We start from the raw sequence: 21,426 nt of genomic DNA, 5'->3' as shown, positions 1-21,426 counted from the left end.
GCGGGGCTCGAACCCACAAACCGCAAGCTCATGACCTGAGCCGAAGTCAGATGCTCAACCGACTGAGCCACCCAGGCGCCCCCGGGGTAGACATTTTAAACAAGTTTCCCAATCAGTTGTGTTTAACAAACTGATAAACTATTTTATTTTCCAATAGTAATTTGATAGAATTGACTTGTTTTTACACTGTGTTAACAAAGCCTAAAAACTAGGATAGAATTAAAGATAAACTCTTAACAGCTTATAAATGGAAGAAAATTCAAGATGGCTTCATAGGAAGAACCTGAGAGCACCTCCTCCCACAGATAACTATGCAACTACATTTGGAATAATTTCCTCAGAAAAAACCTGGAAATGGATAAACGGCCTCCAAAATTAGAGACAGAAAAGGAGCACTGACATGGGTAAGAGTGACAGAGACAAATTCTCACCAAAAAAAGAAAAAGCCCAACCCAGGTGCAGTGATCTATAATTGAGAGGGATCTCAAGAACACAGAACGCCTCCCTTGGGCATTTCAACTCTTAGGTCCTTCACAGGAGAGACAACACTCTAAAAAGCCAGGTTTTGACAACTAACAGGGATTATAACCAGAAAAATCATAGTTTTAGGGAATGGAGAACCCACTCTTAAAGGGCTTGTGTGCAGTCTAACTGGCCCTAAGAACCAGCAATAAAATGCCAGTTGGAAAAATGCCTAGAACATAGGTTTTAGTCCAGGAACATCTACCAGTCAGGTGGAAAACTGCTGAGACACTGGGGATGGAAACACTGTCAAGCACCACTTTTGTGGTCATATTCTACCATGCTCAGCCAAAGCTGCTACTACTCATACTCTAAGGTGCTAATGTTGGTAGGGCTGCCTGCTGACAACCCTGCCAACAACTGCAGCAGCACCAGTAGTACCCCAGAAGGATGGGTGGGCCTAGGAAAGCCCCACCCACCACAGCATCCCCAACCAGCTGGTGGTGGCAGGGGGTGAGGAGCGGAATGTGAGAGCCCTGCCCACTACTGAAGCCCAGGATAGCGTGGTCAAGGGAAAAGCCCCACACACTACAGCAACCCCAGCCAGCTGAGCCACAGAGAGAAATTTAACTAGCTGCAATGACCTAGCCAGCCGGGCCAAGGGAAGAGTCCCAACCACCACCATCATGCCAGGCTGGCACACAAACTAACACAGGAAATGTCCCCTTGAGCACCTGATTCTCGTGGCCAAGGGAGAATGTACTTCTGGGGCCCACAGGACATTTCCTACACAAGGAAACCCCTTCAAGACCGGAGAGGTAGCCAGTTTGCTGAATACATAGAAATAGAGACAGAGAATCAAGCAAAATGAAGAGACAGAGGAATGTATTCCAAAAAAAAAGAACAACAACAAAAACTCAGAAAAAGATCTTAATGAAATGGAGGTAAATAACTGACGTGATAAAGAATTCAAAATAATAGTCATATAGATACAGAACTCAGGAGAAGAAACTGATGAACACAGTGAGAACTTCAACAAAGAGAGAGACAATATAAAAAACTACCAATCACAGCTAAAGAATACAAGAGCTAAAATGAAAAAATATACTAGAGGGAATCAACAGCAAATCAGATACAGAAAAGCAGATCAGTGACCTGGCAACAGATAGTAGAAACTACCCAATCAGAATCAAGAAAATCAGCAAAAAGAAAAAAAGTATTTGAAAAAACAAGAGTTTTGAGGGCTATCAGGGACAACATCAAGCTTACTAACATTGACATTATAGGAATCCCAGAAGAAAAAGAGAAAGGGGCAAAAAACTTACTTGAAGAAATAATGTCTGAAAACTTCTCTAACTTGTGGAAGAAAACAGATACCTAGGTTAAGCTAACATGGAGTTCCAAACTAGATTAACCCAAAGACAGCAACTTCAAGACACATAATTAAAATGTCAAAAATTAAAGATAAGAGAGAATCTTAAAAACAGTAAGAGAGAAAAACAACTAGTTATATACAAGGGAGCTCACATAGGCTACCCCCTGATTTTTCAGCAAAAGCTCTGCAAGCCAGAAAGGAGTGGCACGATATCTTCAAAGTGCTGAAAGGAAAAAACTTAAAATCAAGAATATTCTACCTGGCAAAGTTTAAACTTGAAGGAAAATGAAAGAGTATTCCAGACAAGCAAAAGGTAAAGGATTTCATCACCACTAAAACAGCCTTACAAGAAATGCTAAATTAAAGCAGAAAAAGTCATAACTAAAAATAAGAAAATATATGAAAGTAAAAGAAGTCTCTCTAGGAAAGGCAATTATGTAATAAATGTACTGAACCATTCACTTATGAAGCTCATACAAAGTTTAAAAACAAAAGTACTGGGGCACCTGGGTGGCTCAGTTGGTTGAGCATCTGACTCATGATTTTGGTTCAGGTCATCATCTCATGGTTCATGGTTTACAGTTCATGGGTTTGAGCCGTGAGTCAGGCTCTGCAGTGACAGTGTGGATCCTGCTTGGGATTCTCTCTGTCCCTATCTCTCTGCCCCTTTCCCATCTTCAAAATAAATAAGTAAACTTAAAAAAAAAACCCACAAAATTACTAAAACCAACAATAACTATAATAATTAGGTAAGGGATATACAAAATAAAAAGATGTAAAATATGATGTCAAAAAAAAGGGGGGTCAGTAAAAATGTGCTTTTAGAATGTAAATGAACTTGAGTGACTGTCAACTTAAACTAGGTTGCCATATATATGCATATATATATGCTATCATATATCAATTTCATGATAAACACAAACCAGAAACCTACAATAGATACACAAAGAAATATAGCAAAAGGAATCTAAACATTATACTAAAAAAAAGCATCAAACTGCAAGAGAAGGAACAAAAAGGAACTACAAAAATAGCCAGAAAAAATTAACAAATTGAATAAGTATATATCTATCAATAATTACTTTAAATGTAAATGGACTAAATTCTCCAATCAGAAGTCATAGGATGGCTGAAGGGATAAAACAAAATAACAACAACAACACCAAAATAAAAAAAATAAAAAAAAAAAGACCAAATCTAAATGATGCCTACAAGAGATTCACTTCAGATCTAAATATACACACAGAGTGAAAGTGAAGGGATGGAAAAAGATATTTCATGCAAATACAAACAAGAAGAAAGCTGGTTAGCAATAATTATAATAGAGTTTATTTATTTATTTTTTTTTTAATTTTTTTTTTTTAACGTTTATTTATTATTGAGACAGAGAGAGACAGAGCATGAACGGGAGAGGGTCAGAGAGAGAGGGAGACACAGAATCTGAAACAGGCTCCAGGCTCTGAGCGGTCAGCACAGAGCCCGTCGCGGGGCTCGAACTCACGGACTGCGAGATCATGACCTGAGCCGAAGTCGGACGCTTAACCGACTGAGCCACCCAGTCGCCCCTATAATAGAGTTTAAAACACTGCAACAAAAGGGAGAGAGAAGTACATTATCTAATGACAAAAGGACCAATCCAACAAGAAGATATAACAATTGTAAATATCTCTACTCTCAAAATAGAGCACCTAAATATGTAAAGCAAATATTAAGAGACATAAAAAGAGAAATTGATAGTAATACAATAGTAGGGGTGAGTTTAACACTACCTTACATTATTGGATAGATCATCCAGACAGAAAATAAGCAAGGAAACATTGGCCTTAATTGACACAGCACACCAGATGGAATATAATATTCCATCCCAAAACAGCAGAATACACATTCTTTTCATGTACACATTTCAAAATGCAACAATTTCCAGAGTGGACCACATGTTAGGCCATAAAAAAAGTCTCAATAAATATAACAAGATTGAAATCATATCAAGCTGCTTTTCAGACCACAATGGGATAAAATTAGAAATCAATTACAAAAAGAAAATTGGAAAAAACCAAAAACATGTAAAGACTAAACAATAAGCTATTAAACAATCAATGGGTTAATGAAGATAAGGGGAAATGTAAAAATACTTTGAGACAAATCAAGTGGAAGCACAATGTTCCAAAATCTAAGGGATATAGCAAAAGCAGTTCTAAGAGGGAAGTTCACAGAGATATAAGCTTACTCCAAAAGACAAGAAAAATCTCAAAAACCTAACTTTATACCTAAAGGAATATAGAAAAAGAAAAGCAAACAAAGACCGAAATTAGCAGAAGGAATGAAGCAATAAAGTTCAGAGAGGCAATAAATTAAATGCAGGAAAAAGAAAAGATCAATGAAACTAAGAGCTGATTCTTTGAAAAGATAAAACTGATAAACTTTTCCAGACTCCTCAAGAAAAAAAGAGGCCCCAAATAAAATCAGAAACGAAAGAGAAATTACAGCATATACCACAGAAATATGAATGATCATGATACTACTGTGAACAATTATACACCAACTAACTGGACAACCTAGAAGAAATGGATAAATTCCTAGACATGTACAATCTTCTAAGATTGAATCATGATAAAAAATAGAAAACCTAAGTAAACTAATTACTAACAATAAAATTGAATGAGTATTCAAAAAATCCCACAAATAAAAGTCCAGGATCACAGGGCTTCACCTGTGAATTGTACCAAAAATTTAGAGTTAATAAGATGAACATAAGGGAAGGCAGACAAAAATAATATAAAAACAAGGAGGTGGACAAAACATAAGAGACTTTTAAATACAGAGACAAACTGAGGGTTACTGGAGGGACTGGGGATAGAGGTTTGGTCTAAATGGGTAAGGGGCATTAAGGAAGACACTTGTTGGGATGAGTACTGGGTGTTACACATAGGGGATGAATCACTGGAATCTACTCCTGAATTCATTATGCTAACTAACTTGAATGTAAATTAATTAATTAATTATATTAAAAAAAAACAAATAAACAAGAGTTAATACCTATCCTTTTCAAATTATTGCAAAAAATTGAAAAGAATATTTCCAAACTAATTTTATAAGACCAGCACTACCCCGATACCAAACAAGACAAAGAGACTTACAAAAAAAGGCCAATATCCCCAATGAACATAGATGAAAAAATCCTCAACAAAATATTATCACACCGAATTCAGCAATACATTAAAAGGATCATACACCGTGATCCAATGAAATTTATTCCAGGGATGTGAGGATGGTTTAACATTAGTGAATCAATCAATGTGATAAAAACATTAATAAAATGCAAGATAAAAATCATATTATCATCTTAATAGCTGCAAAAAGAGCATTTAACAAAACTCAACACCCATATGATAAAAACCTTCAACAAAGTGGGTATAGAGGGAATATACCTCAACATAATAAAGGCCATATGTGGTAAACTCAAAGCTAACATAATACTCAATGTTGGAAAGTTGAAAACTTTTCCTCTAAGAACAGGAAAAAGACAAGGATGCCACTTTAATTCAACATAGTATTGGAGGTCCTAGCCATAGAATTTAGGCAAGAAACAAAAATGAAAGGCATAAAAATTGAAAAGGAAGAAGTAAAACTGGCACTATTGGCAGATGATTTAATGCTCTATATAAAAAAGTTGGAAAGACTCTTAGAATTAACTACTAGAATTATTAGAATTAACAAATGGATTCAGTAAAGTTGCAGGATAAAAAACACACAGAAATCTCTTGTGTTTCTATACACTTATAACAAACTATAAGAGAAGAAATCAATCCCATTTACAACTGCATCAAAAAGAATAAAATACCTAGGAATAAATTTAAACAAAGAGGCGAAAGACCTGTACTCTGAAAACTATAAGACAGTGATGAAAAAAACTGAAAAGAACATAAATAAATGGAAAAATATATCATGCTTATGGATTGGAAGGAGATTATTGTTAAAATGTCCACACTACCCAAAGCAATCTACAGATTCAAGGGAATCTCTATTAAAATACCAATGGCATTTTTCACAGAACAAGAACAAATAATCTTAAAATTTTTATGTAACCACAAAAGACTCTACGTAGCCAAAGCAATGTTGAGAAAGAAGAATGAATCTGTAGGTACCACGCTCCTTAATTCAAACTATACTACAAAGCTATAGTAATCAAAACAGTATACTACTGGCAAAAAAAGAGACACAAAAATCAATGGAATAGACATACCAGAAATTAACCCATGCTTATATGGTCAATTAATCTATGACAAAGGAGACAAGAATACAGTGGGGAAAGGAGAGTCTCTTCAACAAATGGTGGTGGGAAAATGGGACAACTATAAGCAAATCAATGAAACTGGACCACTTTCTAACACCATATATAAAAATAAACCTAAAATGGATAAAAGACTTAAGTGTAAGACATGAAACCATAAAACTAGAAGAAAACATAGGCAGCAAGCTCTCTGACATCTGTCTTAGCAATATTTTTTTTTGGATCAGTCTCTTCAGACAAGGACAGCAAAAACAAAAATTTTTAAATGGCACTACATCAAACTAAAACCAACAGAGCAAGAATGCAACCTGCTGAATGGGAGAAGATATTTGAAAATAGTATCTCCAATAAGGAATATCCAAAACATTAAAAAAAACCCTCAAAACTCACTATAAAAAAAACAAAACTCTTTGATTAAGAAATGTGAAGAGGACCTGAATAGATATTTTTCCAAACACATACAGATGGTCAACAGACATATGAAAAGATACTCAACATCACTATCATCAGAGAAATCCAAGTCAAAACCACAATGAGATGTCACCTCACACCTGTCAAAATGGCTACTATCAAAAAGACCAGAAATACCAAATGTTGACAAGGATGTGTTGAAAAGAGAATCCTCTTGCAATGTTGGTGGGAATGTAAAGTGGTGTGGTCACTATGAAAAGTAATAGAGAGGTTCCTTAAAATATTGAAAATAGAGGGGCGCCTGGGTGGCTCAGTTGGTTAAGTGTCCGACATCGGCACAGGTCATGATCTCACAGTTCGTGAATTCGAGCCCTGCATCAGGCCCTGTGCTGACAGCTCAGAGCCTGGAGCCTGTTTCAGATACTGTGTATCCCACTCTCTCTGCCCTTTCCCTGCTAACACTGTCTCTCTTCCTCAAAATAAGTAAACATTAAAAAAAATTGAAAATATAACTACTATATGATCTATCATCAATTCCACTTCTGGGTATTATCTGGAAAAAAATGAAAACACTAACCTGAAAATTATGCACCCCCATGTTTACTACAGTATTCTTTACAACAGCCAAGATAAACCTAAGCAACCTAAGTGTTCAGAGATAGATCAAATGGATAAAGATGTGGTATGTATATATACAATGGAACATTACTCAGCCATTAAAAAAACAAAATCTTTCCATTTGCGACAAGATGGATAGACCTAGACTTACTAAGTGAAGTAAGTCAGAGAAAGACAAATATCATATGGTTTCACTTATCTGTGGAATATGAAAAGCAAAACAAATGAACAAAACAGAAACAGATTCATAATATAGAGAACAAACTGATGGTTGTCGGGGGGAGGCGGGTGCAGGCTTTCCACCTGGTAAAATAACTGGTGAAATAATTGAAAGAGATTAAGAGGTGCAATCTTCCAGTTATAAAATAAATAATCTATGGGGATGTATTGTACAGCAGAGAGAATATAGTCAACAATATTGTAATAACAATATTGTATGGTAATAGGTGGTAACTAGACTCAGCCTGATGATTTTGTAATGTATATAAATATGAAATCAATATATTGTATACCTGAAACTAATATAATGCCAATCATACTTCAAAAAAGAAACTTATAGATTTGAAATAAAATAGTACTTGAGATAAATAAACATACATTTCAAATCTCTAATGCTTTATTCAATTAAGGTGAAATTTTTAGAGAAAATGTAGTTTGAATATTATTTTTTTTCCTATCTCTGTCAAAATTTCTTATTCTCACATGAAATGATTTCTTCTTAATAAGCACCAGGCAAATATAAAAAGGCTGTGATAGATAAATTATGTTGCTTACGATCATTAATTACTAACAGCTCAATTATACTGTTAGGTGCCTACAATTCTCATGAAGCTTCAAAAATCCTTATCTTGGATTCTATTATGTATACAATTCATTTAAATTACATTAATTATACAGATATTTAAATGAAGCAGAGATCGTGCTTTCAATTTTCACAAGTAGAGACAATGATCAAAATATTTATGTACATATTACATATTTTGTTCTGTTGACAGTCATAAAATAATTCATTTACTCAGTACAATATTAGCACCTTTTCCATGGAATAAAAAAGGCAAACCTAATTTTTCATGTTTGGATTTCTTTAAAATATTTACATTAATTTTAGAGAGTTCTTTTTTTCTTTTTTTAAATATCTAGTCCAATTTGGTCAACATTTTTCAGGAAATAAAAGTTCAAACTATTTTTAATATTAATGAATGATACCTGTAAAATGGTTTTAAAATTATGCTGAGTGCCTCATTTGTAAGTCTAAACTCTAGAGCTTGACTCCTTGATTTCAATCCAAAGATACCTGGACAAGTGACATTAACAGTATATCTCAGTTTACCCCTCTGTACAATGGGAACAACAACATTTTCTAGTACAGATTTGAAGAGTGATATGTCATATGTTTAAAACAATGCCTAAGACATAGTGCTATTTAAGTATTTTCTGTTATTAATATATTCCTTCTTGGAAGGAGTTCAACTTAATATGAAAATTAATGATGACCAAGTTCACTTGTATAAAATGAGGAATGACAGTTTTTACCTTTAAAACTCCATGAAAATAGTAGAAAGTACCTTGTAGGCTAAACTTTAAAATTCTAATTACTGACCTAAGGAGAACTGCCCCTTGTCACATGACTGAACAGTGTAGCAGTGAAAAATCTCTTTATCCTTCAAGTTGTTATTAAAACCTATATGACCAATGACCTAACTCTGACCATATGGGAATGTATAGAGAAATTAAGACAACCATAAGTAATAAGTTTTTAGATCCACCGAAGGTTGGGGCTAGGATATGAGGCGAATCCCAGGCAGACAATGATGAAGATATGTAAATTAAACCCATGTCTAATCTCTCAGATAATTCCATCTTTCTCTCCACTCTTCTCTCTTGCTTTATAATAAACCACCTCCCAGGACTGGTCAGGGCATATTGAACCTAACACTCCAAGAAAACCCGTATGAAAGAAAACAAGGATCCCAGTAGGAGGTTTCTATGGAAAATGAAATGTCCTTGCTTTCTTTTCATTGAAGAAAACCAGAATGATCCCATTCCAAACTCAATATATTTTCTTCATGTATGACAAACTCTTATCCAGGAGTTCTGACTATAATAAAACAGTGGGCTTCTGGAAGACATTCAGTGAACAGGTACTTGCTTGTTAGATATTCTAGGGGCGCCTGGGTGGCGCAGTCGGTTAAGCTTCTGACTTCAGCCAGGTCATGATCTCGCGGTCCGTGAGTTCGAGCCCCGCGTCAGGCTCTGGGCTGATGGCTCAGAGCCTGGAGCCTGTTTCCGATTCTGTGTCTCCCTTTCTCTCTGCCCCTCCCCCGTTCATGCTCTGTCTCTCTCTGTCCCAAAAATAAATAAACGTTGAAATTCTATTCCCTTATAGCAGGAGTCTTTTAGGATATATATCTTCTTAGGGTGTTTTAGGATTAAGACATTGGATTTATAATTTTTTTTAGCGTTTATTCATTTTTGAGACAGACAGAGCATGAATGGGGGAAGGTCAGAGAGAGGGGGAGACACAGAATCTGAAACAGGCTCCAGGCTCTGAGCTGTCAGCACAGAGCCCGACACGGGGCTCGAACTCACGGACCGCAAGATCATGACCTGAGCCGAAGTTGGACACCCAACCGACTGAGCCACCCAGGCGCCCCAAGACATTGGATTTAAAATCCATTTATGACAGCATGTCATAGTGGATGGCCTGGGAATTGGTAGAAATAGGAGTGAGGAAAAGAGAAAGAAAATATATGCAGAGGATTCATTGTTGGATTGCTAGGTTAAATGTGCCCTGGCCAGTCCTGGGGAAGTGGCATATATGAAAGAGAAAGGAGAAGGAGGAATTAACTGGACTTGGGTAATTGTGCTAGTTACTTTAAAGGTTATATTCATATACATTTTCATATTCTACCATTTTGTTCTGTATCTGTCAATCACCCAAAATTAGAGTATTTAATCTCTCTTCTTTAGCCAAATCCCCATTGAATTTTCCTAACAATTTGCTGCTTTTCTTGGGTCATTTTAACTTGATTACTTCAAATCTTATATTATTTCTAGGAAGAGACTGACCTGCCTTTAATATACAGTATATTCAATTTAGCTAAATATTCTTGCTGCTGAAGTCTTCCTGGAGAATCTCTCTGCAGCTTAAAGCCACTGATATGCTGATCAGTGGGGAAAAATACTATGGAAAATATTTACTTATTAATTGCGAATTCTAGGTTTTATTTATATGCATGTATATCCTAGTAAAGCATATACATTTTTTAAATTAACATATTCAGAAAACTCACTTAATATTTTAAAACTTTACCTTGGAGTAGAACTGGTTTGACTCCACTTTTGTCTCCCATTCTCTGCCCAATCTGCAAGAGCAGTGACAGTGAACTTTGGTGCTGGAGAGGCAGTCAGTAGAAGACAGTTGCCTCAGTAAACCAGTGATAGAGTATTCAAGCCTTGAATAACTGAGTGTTGACTATAGTTTGGATGTTACAAAAATACTAAAATGTGATTTTTCTTTTAGGTGGGAAATGAGAAAGAATGAAAGACTAGAAGAGGAAGAAAAAGCAATGCTGGAACATTTAAAACAATTTTGCACCATCCAGAACTCTTCTGTCTCAGATAACACAGAGGAACCATAATCTGCAGAAAACAGCAACAGCTTTATTTTAGGAAATAATCACATGTAATGGAGTAGGATTTTTACTACAGTCAGAATGAACCTCAGATGTGCTGTGAAGCATGAAACCAATAACTGAGTAATCTCTGAAATGAAAAGGAATACACCACATAAAGAATAAAGTGCTACACATTTTTTACTTTAAAAATAATTTCAAATGTTTTTCTTTCCTCAGTTGTTCTCTTTATATAACTGCTGCCATCTCGTGTTCCCTTTGAATTATATTTTTTTTCTTCTTTCAGTCTTGAAGTATCTATGACAACAGACAAAATGTTTGGAAATCTTTTCCCTAAGGATTTTTAAATACAGCATTTGGATGTTAAGTTGAATGGAGTAACATAGCCCCTTGAGGGTTGTCTGAAAATTTCAATTTAGTTTTATAGCTGTAGCCCAAGTCCAGGTCTTAGCGACTTTTAAAACCCACCAATGTACCAGCCTCCTTTTCCAAAGCCACTTCCTCAGGCAGTTTATCTTAACTAGCAAAACATTCTCCTAATATATAACTTTAGTCCTATCTCTGCCTATAATGGTTTTTCAAACATCATATTTAAACTTTCAATCATATGCTTTCAGATCCTATACCCAATGTCTCCATGTTCAGGCAACTGCCTGTTATCCTCTTGGTTCAAGCCACACACTTACCATTTTCCCCAACTGGAAACCATCTTTCTCCCCAAATAACATTTAAAACTCATTCCAGCAATCCCATAGTTTCTGTTACTTCTCTTATTTCTATTACACTCACACACTCACACACACACTCACACACACACACACACACACACACACACACACACACACGGGAATGTGTTCTAGAGCCCTCACATCAAGTTATAATTACTATACCCTTCCTATTAGTGCATGGTATTCGATTATAAAGACCTCAAAGGGTTTGTCATATGAAGTCTCCCTCTTTAAGGGGTTCCATAGTTTTCCCAAATACCTGCTCCAGAGTTATCCATCTAGTGGGTAATTAATACATTAATTAGTAAATAATTCAAACAGTTGTTTGAATGTCATTAAAAGAAGACAATTAGATTATTGAGAATCTACAGGACATCTGGGAGAAGCCTTATCTATTTTAGACCATATGACATCGAACATTATGTTTCTGATGTTCTCAGATTGTCCATGTTCCCACATTCTGTGATTTTTATAAAATATGTGTAGGCTAGATAATTTCCAAAGGAAAGTACTTATGCATTTTTTAAAAAGTAAAATCTTAGAATGCAGAGGAGGCCACCTTAGAAAATCTCTTGCATTATTTCCTACATAAAAACATATAAATGGCCATGTAGCCAGCTGTCTACCAAGTAACACATTTTATTTCTATAAAATGTACTTTGTTGGTTAGTATAATCATGAACTAAATGTTTTAAGACAATGTTGAAATAATTTCTAAAACTTCTATACAGACAACTTAAAAATGGTAAGAAATATTTATGAGAATTGAACTTTGCACCTAATCTTACCTATGAACACTAATCTTACCTATAGTAACACTGTAACAATCAACTGAAGACAACAATTTTCTTTCTTCAGCTTCATGATGGTTTGTGTAAATCTGCACACCATATTTTATTAGAATAGACACTAAAATAGAAAGTCAAAATAAAAATAAACTGAACCAATAAACTAAATAATCTTATAAAGTAAAATATTTCATATTTGGGTTCTTTGTCTTCTAATATATTTAAAAATCATCTTTTAACACTTTTTTTCTTTTCTTTTTTTTTTACTGAATCTGTATATTTCTATGGTAATGCTAAGAAGTGACTTATTTCCTCTAGAAAAAATTTCTTAATGGCTCCATTTAAAGGGAAATAAGAATAGTAAGGGGAGAAGGAGATGAGGAGGAAGGAGAAAAATGTGAAAAACAGAAGAGTTTACAGATGAATTCTCTTCTATATTTGCTCAGTGAGATTACTGTAGCCAGTGGAAGGAAATTTATAATTGGGAATATTAAATGACAAGACATTGGTTTCTCAGATTATTTTGACTTTATACTCAACATGTTTCTTAAAATATGAAAAGAATGGTATTTAAAAAGTTATTCTTTCTCATGTTTATTTTGCATTTGTGTAACTTAACAGCAGCAATTAAGCCTAATACTTTATTAGTCCCAATACGCTTATTGCAAAAATATTATCTTCCTTCTGTGTTCTGTTTAACTGTATTTTTATGTAATTATAAAGATGTATCTAGTTTATCGGTTACTATGTGAAAAAGTATGAATTTTTAATAAAATATAGATAATAATCTATATTTCAAGTATTTTACATTTTTGTCATCACTACCAAATACTCTTTATAGATCTACCAAGAAATGTGAAAAATAAATCACTTATTTTGTCTACCAATAGGTGCTTACCCAAAGTGTTCTATTACCCCAGTTCACATATTCCTGAGTCAGAGAGAGCTTCTGGTAATTTTTAATTAGTATTTCTTATTATAAAAACTCTTTAAGATTTTTGAATGCTTTTCATTATGCTTGAAATATTTCATAATTAAAAACACAAAAAAAGCTGTATTCAGACTTCTAAAGGAAAGAAATCTGGTCACATACTACAACAGGGATGAATATTGAGGACATTATGCTAAGTAAAATAAGACAGAAAAAGACATATACTGTATGATTCCACTTATATAGGGTAGCTAAAGTAGCCAAATTTATAGAGACAGAAGGTAGAATGGTAGTTACTTGGGGCTAGGGAAAAGAAGAGATGTTTAATGAGTACAGAGTTTCAGTTTTACAAGATGGAAAAGTTCTGGAGCTCTGTTTCACAACATTGTGAATATACTTAACACTATTCAACTATATACTTAAAAAAGGTTAAGATGGTAGGTTTTATGTTACATGTTTTTTACCACACACACTTCCCCAGAACTGCTATATGTAGAAATTCCATTGCAAAATGCCTAACAAGATGCCTGAAAGCTCTTAATTTTTATTGGGAACCATGAGACCAATATATCCAGCATCAGTTATTATTCCACACAATGACAAAACTATCTGGTTTGCCTTTGAGAAATGTTTTCAATAGCACCATCAGTAAAGCAATAAACACTTGTTTGTCAAGAATTTACAGAATTCAAAACCTTATAAAAAACACTTTTCCTTTCAAAATACTATAATTACTTGCACACATAAAGACCTGTATTATGGGGCGCTTGGGTGGCTCAGTTGGTAAGTGTCTGACTTCAGCTCAGGTCATGATCTCGCAATTTGTGAGTTCAAGCCCCACGTCAGGCTGTGCTGACAGCTTGCTCAGAGCCTGGAGGCTGCTCCGGATTCTGTCTCCCTTTCTCTCTGCCCCTCCCCCACTCACACTCTCTCTCAAAAATAAACATTAAAAATTTTTTTAAGTTGAAAAATAACTTACCAATTTTTAAGTTAAAAAATAACTTACCAATTACTGTACAAAATTACTGACATAATTTGACAGCTTAAAATAATATACATTATCTCACAGTCTCTTGCGTCAACTCTTTTGTGCCTGGGCATGGTTTAGGATATAACACAGTTGCAATGAAAGTATAAGCCAGGGTTGTGGTCTCATCTGAGGCTCAACCGGGGAAGGATCCACTTCAAAGCTCACATGGTTGTTGACAACATTCATTAGCCTGCAGACTATCAGACTAAGGACCTCAGTTACTTGCCATGTGTGTCTTCCCATAATGGCCCCCTTCTTCCTCAGACTCAGCAAGGGGAAAAGAATCTCCTTGAAAGATTAATGTTATTGGGGCACCTGGGTGGCTAAGTTGGTTAAGCATCTGACTTCACCTCAGGTCATGATCTTGTGGTTTGTGGGTTCGAGCCCCATGTTGGGCTCTGTGCTGACAGCTCAGCCTGGAGCCTGCTTCAGATTCTGTGTCTCCCCCTCGCTCTGCCCCTCGCCTGCTCATTCTCATTCTCTCTTTCTCTCTCTCTCAAAAATAAACATTAAAAAAAAGATCAATGTTACAACTCTATGTAATGTAATCAAACACATGCAACTATGCACATTCTATCACCTTTAACAAATTCTAATGGTCAAAAGCAAAACACTCTTCCTGCCCATGCTCAGGGGAAGGGAACACACAACAGCATGAATGCCAGAAAGTGAGTTTGATGGATGGGAGTCACTCTGCAGTCTATCCACCACAAATTGGAATTTAGGCACTGAATATCCTTTATGAGGGTAACCATGTTGAGAAGTGGAAGTAGAGATGGGCTACAGATAAAGAGCCAGGACTTAATATTTACTGCCACTTATCAAGCAGCTACAGTAAACCAGGCTTTTTGCAAGACAATATATATAATAGCCAATTAAATTCTTTCTAAGCCCCTGTTTAGAATTTTATTGAGACTCCCACTTGAGATAAGAAAATGAGTTACAGAAATACGAAAAAACTGACTCAGATTTTAAATGAAAATGCACAGTGAGGTTCTAGTCAAGATGGCCATGTAAAAAGATCCTGAACTCACCTCCTCCCATGACACACTGAATCTACAGCTACATATGGAACAATTTCCTTTGGAATAAAACCCTAAAAACTAACTAAGAAACAACTACACATCAGGCAAATGGGAAAAACACCACATCAAAGTGGGTAGAAAAGACTGAAACACATGCTCAGCATAAAACCTACCCCTGGCTTGATAACACACAGTACGAGGGAACTCAAAAACCACAGCTTCTTCCTAAGGAGTGAAGGGTTTGAACCTCAAATAGGGCACTTCAACTTTTTTTTTTTTTTTTTAATTTTTTTTTTTTTTCAACGTTTATTTATTTTTGGGACAGAGAGAGACAGAGCATGAACGGGGGAAGGGCAGAGAGAGAGGGAGACACAGAATCGGAAACAGGCTCCAGGCTCTGAGCCATCAGCCCAGAGCCCGACGCGGGGCTCGAACTCACGGACCGCGAGATCGTGACCTGGCTGAAGTCGGACGCTTAACCGACTGCGCCACCCAGGCGCCCCGGGCACTTCAACTTTTAAGACCTGCAGCTAAGAGATGAGCCAAAACATCTGGCTTTGAAAAACAACGGGGCTTGCATATACAAGACCCACAAGTCTACGGTGATCTGAGAAAACAGTCTTAACAGACTCACACACTCAACACTTAACCTGCTCCACATGGCTCAGAAGCAGCTGATCCTGACCAGACTTTATGGTAAAGAATCTCATTTGTTAATAAAAAGACAGCGCAATGCATTGTACTTGTGAGTTGTTCAAAAGCGTAGGCATTCCCCCATCCCCAAAGTGGGCACCATCATTACACCACACCATGTTTCTCTCCAATCTGTGGGCACCTTTTTGTTTTCTTTCCATGGGTCCCACACCTTTACAAATCCTCAGCCTTGCTTTAGCCAATGTGTGCCATCTACACACTCTCCCTTTGCATACTATCTCCCAGAGGGGAACTTTTACACCTGTTTGGTGCCCCAATTTTTATGACTGCCACCAAAGGGATGCTCTTTCATTGCCTGACTTTGGAGGTGGGTGGGGTGAGTTGTGTTCCTGGATCACAGAAAAGAAAAAGAGAGGACTCTTGCTTTGGATTATGTCTCCCTCACTCTCTCTGCCCCTACCCCCCTCACACTCTGTCTGTCTCTCTCAAAAATGAATCAACATTAAAAAAAAAAAAGAAAAGAAAAGAAAAAGAGAGGAGTCAATAAACACATCAGAAATGAAAAAGGAGACATTAAAACAGATATCACGCAAATACAAAGGATCTCATAAGAGACTACTATGAAAAATTACTCATGAAAAGATTTGGCAATCTAAAAGAAATGGATAAATGTCTTAAAAAAACAAAACAAGAACAAAAAATTACTAAGGATGATTCACAAAGAAATAGAAAATGGGAACAGACCAATTACTAATAAGGTGATTGACTCAATAATCAAAAACCTTCCAGTAAACAAAGTCCAGGACCAGACTGACTACCTGGTGAATTCTACGATCCTTCAAAGAAGAATTATTACCAATCCTTCTCAAGCTCTTCCAAAAAATAGAAGAGGAAACACTTCCAAATTCATTTTATAAGGCCAGTATTACCCTGATACCATAATCAGAGAAGGATGCCACAAAAAATTACAATCTAAATTCTCTGATGAGCATAGTAGCAAAAAATGTCAATAAAATATTAGCAAACTGAATTCAACAATACATTAGCAGGATCATACACCATGATCCAGTGGGGTTTATTCCAGGGATGCAAGGAAGGTTTAACATCTGCAAATAAATCAATGTGATATACCACATTAACAAAATGAAGGATAAAAATCATGATTTAAATAGTTACAGAAAAAAGCATTTGACAAAATTCAACATCAATTTGTGATAAAATCTGAGGGAATTTACCTCAACATAACAAACACCATATATGACAAGTCCACCGCAAACATCATACTCAATGGTGAAAAGCTCAAAGCTTTTCTTCCGAAATCAGGAATATGACAATGATGCAACTCCTGCCACTTTTATTTAGCATAGAATTGGAAGTCCTAACTACAGAAATTAGGCAAGGGAAAAAAAAGCCATTCAAATCAGAAAGGAAGTAAAACTATCACTATCTGCAGATGACATAATGTTATATACAAAAAATCCTAAAGACTACCAAAAAACTTTTTGAATTAATCAACAAATTCAGTAAAGTTGCAGGATACAAAATCGATATGCAAAAATCTGTTTAATTTTTATACAATAATTAACTATCAGAAAGAGAAATTAAGAAAATAAACCCATTTTTGATCCCATCAAAAATAGTAAAATACCTAAAAATAAATTTAGCCAGAGAACTACAAGATCTGTGCACTCAGAACTCTAAGTCATTAATAAAATAAAAGACACAAATAAATGAAAAGATATTTTGTGCTAATGGATTGGAAGAAACAACATTGTTAAAATGTCCATAACACCCACAGCAAGCTACAGAATCAATGTAATCCTTATCAAAGTACTGATGATTATTTTCATAAAAAAATGAATAATTTGAATAGAACTATAAAATACCCTGAATATCAAAAGCAATCTTGAGAAAGAACAACAAACCCGGAGGTATATTTCCTCATTTCAAATTCTGTCACAAAGCTATAGTTATCAAAACAGTATGGTATTGGGATGCTTGGGTGGCTTAATCAGTTAAGTGTCCAACTCTTGATTTTGGCTCAGGTCTTAAACTCAGGGTTGTGAGATCCAGCCCTGCACTGGGCTCCGTGCTGGGCATAGAGCCTGCTAAAGATTCTCTCCCTTTCCCCCTCACCCACTGAAATGTGCACATGCATTTCCCCCCCACCCCCCCAAACAACAACAAACGGTATGGTATTGGCAATAGAAGAGACACAAAAACCAATAGAACAGATTAGAGAGGACAGAAAGAAACCCGTGGTTATGTGCCTAATTAGTTTGTAACAAAGAAGCCAACAATATACAATGGGAAATAGACAGTCTCTTCAATAAATGGTGATAGGAAAACTGGACAGTCACATGCCAGAGCAAAACTGGACCCCTTATACTGTAAACAAGAATCAACTCAAAATGGATTAAAGCCTTATGTAAGACCCAAACCATAAGACGTCTAATAGAAAATACAGGTGGTCAGTTCCTTGACATGTCTTTGTAATGATTTTTTAAATTTGGCACCAGAAGTAAAGGCAACAAAGTAAAAAATAAACAAGTGAGACTACATCAAACTAAAAAGCTTCTGCAAAGCAAAGGAAGCCATCAAAATGAAAACGCAACCTACTGAATGGTTGATAATACTTGCATATTACATATCTGATAAGGGGCTAATATCCACAATATTTTAAAACTCATACAACTCAATAGCAGAAAATTTTTCGTTGAAAAACAGAAAATCTGAATAGTTTTCCAAAAACAAACAGATTGCTAAGAAATATGTGAAAAGATGCTCAACATCAGTAATCATCAGGAAAATGCAAATCAAAATCACAATGACAGATAACATCACACCTGTTAGAATGCCCACTATCAAAAAAGTTTTAACAGACCAGAAACAACAAGTATTGGTGAGGGTGTCGAGAAAAGGGAACCCCTATGCGCTGTTGGTGGGAATGTAAATTGGTGCTGTTACTATGGAAAACAGTATGGAATTTCTTCAAGTGATTAAAAATAGGAATACCATAAGATCCAGCAATTCCACTTCTGGATATTTATCTGAGGAAAATTAAAGCACTAACAACAGCAAAAAATTGAGTCCCGTATTCATTCCAGCATTATTTATAATAGCCAAGACACTGAAATAATCTTTAAGTGTCCAATGATTAATAGATGAAGAAAATGCATGCATGTGTGCGCACACACACGCACACACACAGGAATATTATTCAGCCAAAAAAGGAGTTCAATTGTGTCATTTGTGACAACACGGATGATCTTTTTCTCAGATGGAGAAACACACAAATACTGTATATCACTTTTATGTGGAATCTAAACCAAAACCAAAGAAACAATACACAAGCTCCTGGATACAGAAAACAATTGGTGATTGTAGAAATGGGACCAGATGGGCAAAATGGGTGAAGGGGCTCAGGAGGCACAAGCATCAAGTTATAAAATAAGACATGGGGTTGTAATGTACAATTGATGACTATATATAAAAATATTGTACTTCATACTGTAAGTTGCTGAGAGTAAATCTTAAAAATTCTCATCACAAGAAAAAAATTAACTATGTATGGTGAAGGATGTTAACTAGACTTTTTGTGGTAATCATCTCAGTATATACAAATATCAAATTATGTTGTGCACCTGAAACTAAAATGATGTTCTATGTCATTTATATGTCAATTTAAAAAGAGATGCACAGCAAAGCCCAGACTTCAACACGCTACCTCTAACCTAACCAGGTAGTATTGATAAGTGGAATATAACAAATAAAAAACCAGAATACCAGAGCTGGGGTCAAAAGTAAAATTAACAGACCAGAAATGAAGAGAGATTCAAGCTGGCCCAAACTGTACACCTGATACTTTCTTCCAGCATACAGCTGGATAAAACTTCAGATACACTCCCCCAAAGAAAAGTTCAAAAACAAGTAAAATGCATTTAAGGGCTCTGGAAATGGCCCAGGTACAAACAGCAAATAAAAAAATTATCTATTCCAGAAAAACCCGTGAAAATTTGGTAGGAAAAGCTATAGTATATGGTATCTGAACCAAAACCGCCCCTTTCTTAACTGTTCCCAGTGAGGCAGAGACTCCATCTCAGAAGGCTGCAGCAAAGACCCGGACACTCCCAATCTGAAGACTTTCTTCCTGAGAAGAGCAGGATTTCAACATTTGTCATCCTGCCTGGTGCTGAGGCTAAATCTCTGGCAAATGCAGTCAAGAGGTGGGGGCTCTCACCTTCTGCTTAGCTCCCACTCATGGAATGGAAGCTCTATCTTAGGTGTGGTACTTTAAAAATACTGGAACCCAGATCATCTTTTCCCTACTCATGAGACAGTGGTTCCACTAAGAAAAAATTTTGTGATGTCCAATTTACTAATCTTTTCTGATTCATACTTTTTGCAACTTAAGTTTTTGCCCATCCCAAAGACATGAAGTTATTATATTCTCTCCTAAAAGCTTTATTGTTTTTACCATTTGCATTTAGGTGTATGACCCATTTTGAATTTTTTGTGTATAATGTAAGGTAACAGGTCAAGGTCTTCTTTTAGTGTCTGTAAGAATGGAAGTTATTGGGGTGCCTGAGTGGCATATCTGGGACACCTGAAGCACCCAACTTCAGTTCAGGTCATGATCTCATGGTCCATTAGTTCAAGCCCCATGTTGGGCTCTGTGGTGACAGCTCAGAGCCTGAGGCCTGCTTCAGATTCTGTGTCTTCCTCTCTCCATTCCTCCCCTGCTCATGCTCTGTCCCTCTGTTTCTCAAAAATGAATAAATGTTAAAAAAATTTTTTTCTTAAAAAGGATGGAAGTTATTTATTTTGGCAAACATATTTTCTCATGTTTGGAATTTGCAATCTTTTGCTGATATTAATATTCTTAGAAAGTTAACTTTTGCTTTTTAAAAACTTTGAAATATACTGTTAAGATTTATTCATTGTTGTTATCAGTGGCTTGTTTCTTTCTGTTGCTGAGTATAGGCATATACCTTAGAGGTACTGCAGGTTCTGTTCTAGACTATCACAATAAAGTGAATGTCAGAACAAAGTGAGTCAAATGAATTTTTTGGTTTTCCAGTGCAAATTAAAGTTATACTGCACTGTAGTCTATTAATTATATAATAGCATTATGCCTAAAATATGTACATACCTTAATACATTATTGCTAAAAATGCTAACCAGTATCTTTAAAAAATTTTTATTTTAGGGAGAGAAAGTGAGAGCAGGGGAGTGGGGCAGAGGGAAAGAGAGAGAGAATCTCAAGCAGTCTCCATGCTCAGAATAGAACCCAATGCAGGATTTGATTCCATGACCTTGGGATCACGACCTGAGCCAAAATCAAGACTTGGATGCTCAACCAACTGAGCCATCCAGGTACCCCTCCTAACTATTATCTGAGCTTTCAGTGTGTCATAATCTCTCTGCTAGAAGGTCTCACCTCCATGTTGATGGCTGCTGACTGACCAGGGAGATAAT

The 21,426-nt window shown here is 35.9% G+C and overlaps 2 protein-coding genes across 5 annotated transcripts in view; one reads left to right on the top strand and one right to left on the bottom strand.

Annotated features, from left to right (window-relative positions):
* The window catches only part of KIAA0825 (KIAA0825 ortholog), a 396,110-nt gene extending 382,403 nt beyond the window's left edge, over window positions 1–13,707 (top strand). For all 4 annotated transcript variants that reach the window (XM_045498038.1, XM_045498057.1, XM_045498048.1 and 1 more), the window contains one exon: window positions 10,681–13,707. In XM_045498038.1, coding sequence (XP_045353994.1) covers window positions 10,681–10,798 — 118 coding nt within the window. In that variant the 3' untranslated portion in view covers window positions 10,799–13,707. The remainder of the gene's footprint in view (window positions 1–10,680) is intronic.
* The window catches only part of LOC123608390, a 54,604-nt gene that overhangs the window by 23,913 nt on the left and 9,265 nt on the right, over window positions 1–21,426 (bottom strand). The window contains exons 2-3 of the mRNA XM_045498256.1: window positions 12,328–12,429; window positions 10,471–10,522 (exon numbers count right to left, since the gene is read on the bottom strand). Coding sequence (XP_045354212.1) covers window positions 10,471–10,510 — 40 coding nt within the window. The 5' untranslated portion in view covers window positions 10,511–10,522; window positions 12,328–12,429. The remainder of the gene's footprint in view (window positions 1–10,470; window positions 10,523–12,327; window positions 12,430–21,426) is intronic.

Source organism: Leopardus geoffroyi, chromosome A1 (assembly GCF_018350155.1).
Source record: "Leopardus geoffroyi isolate Oge1 chromosome A1, O.geoffroyi_Oge1_pat1.0, whole genome shotgun sequence".
Lineage (NCBI taxonomy): Eukaryota > Metazoa > Chordata > Mammalia > Carnivora > Felidae > Leopardus > Leopardus geoffroyi.
This window is presented reverse-complemented; position numbering and strand designations above follow the sequence as displayed.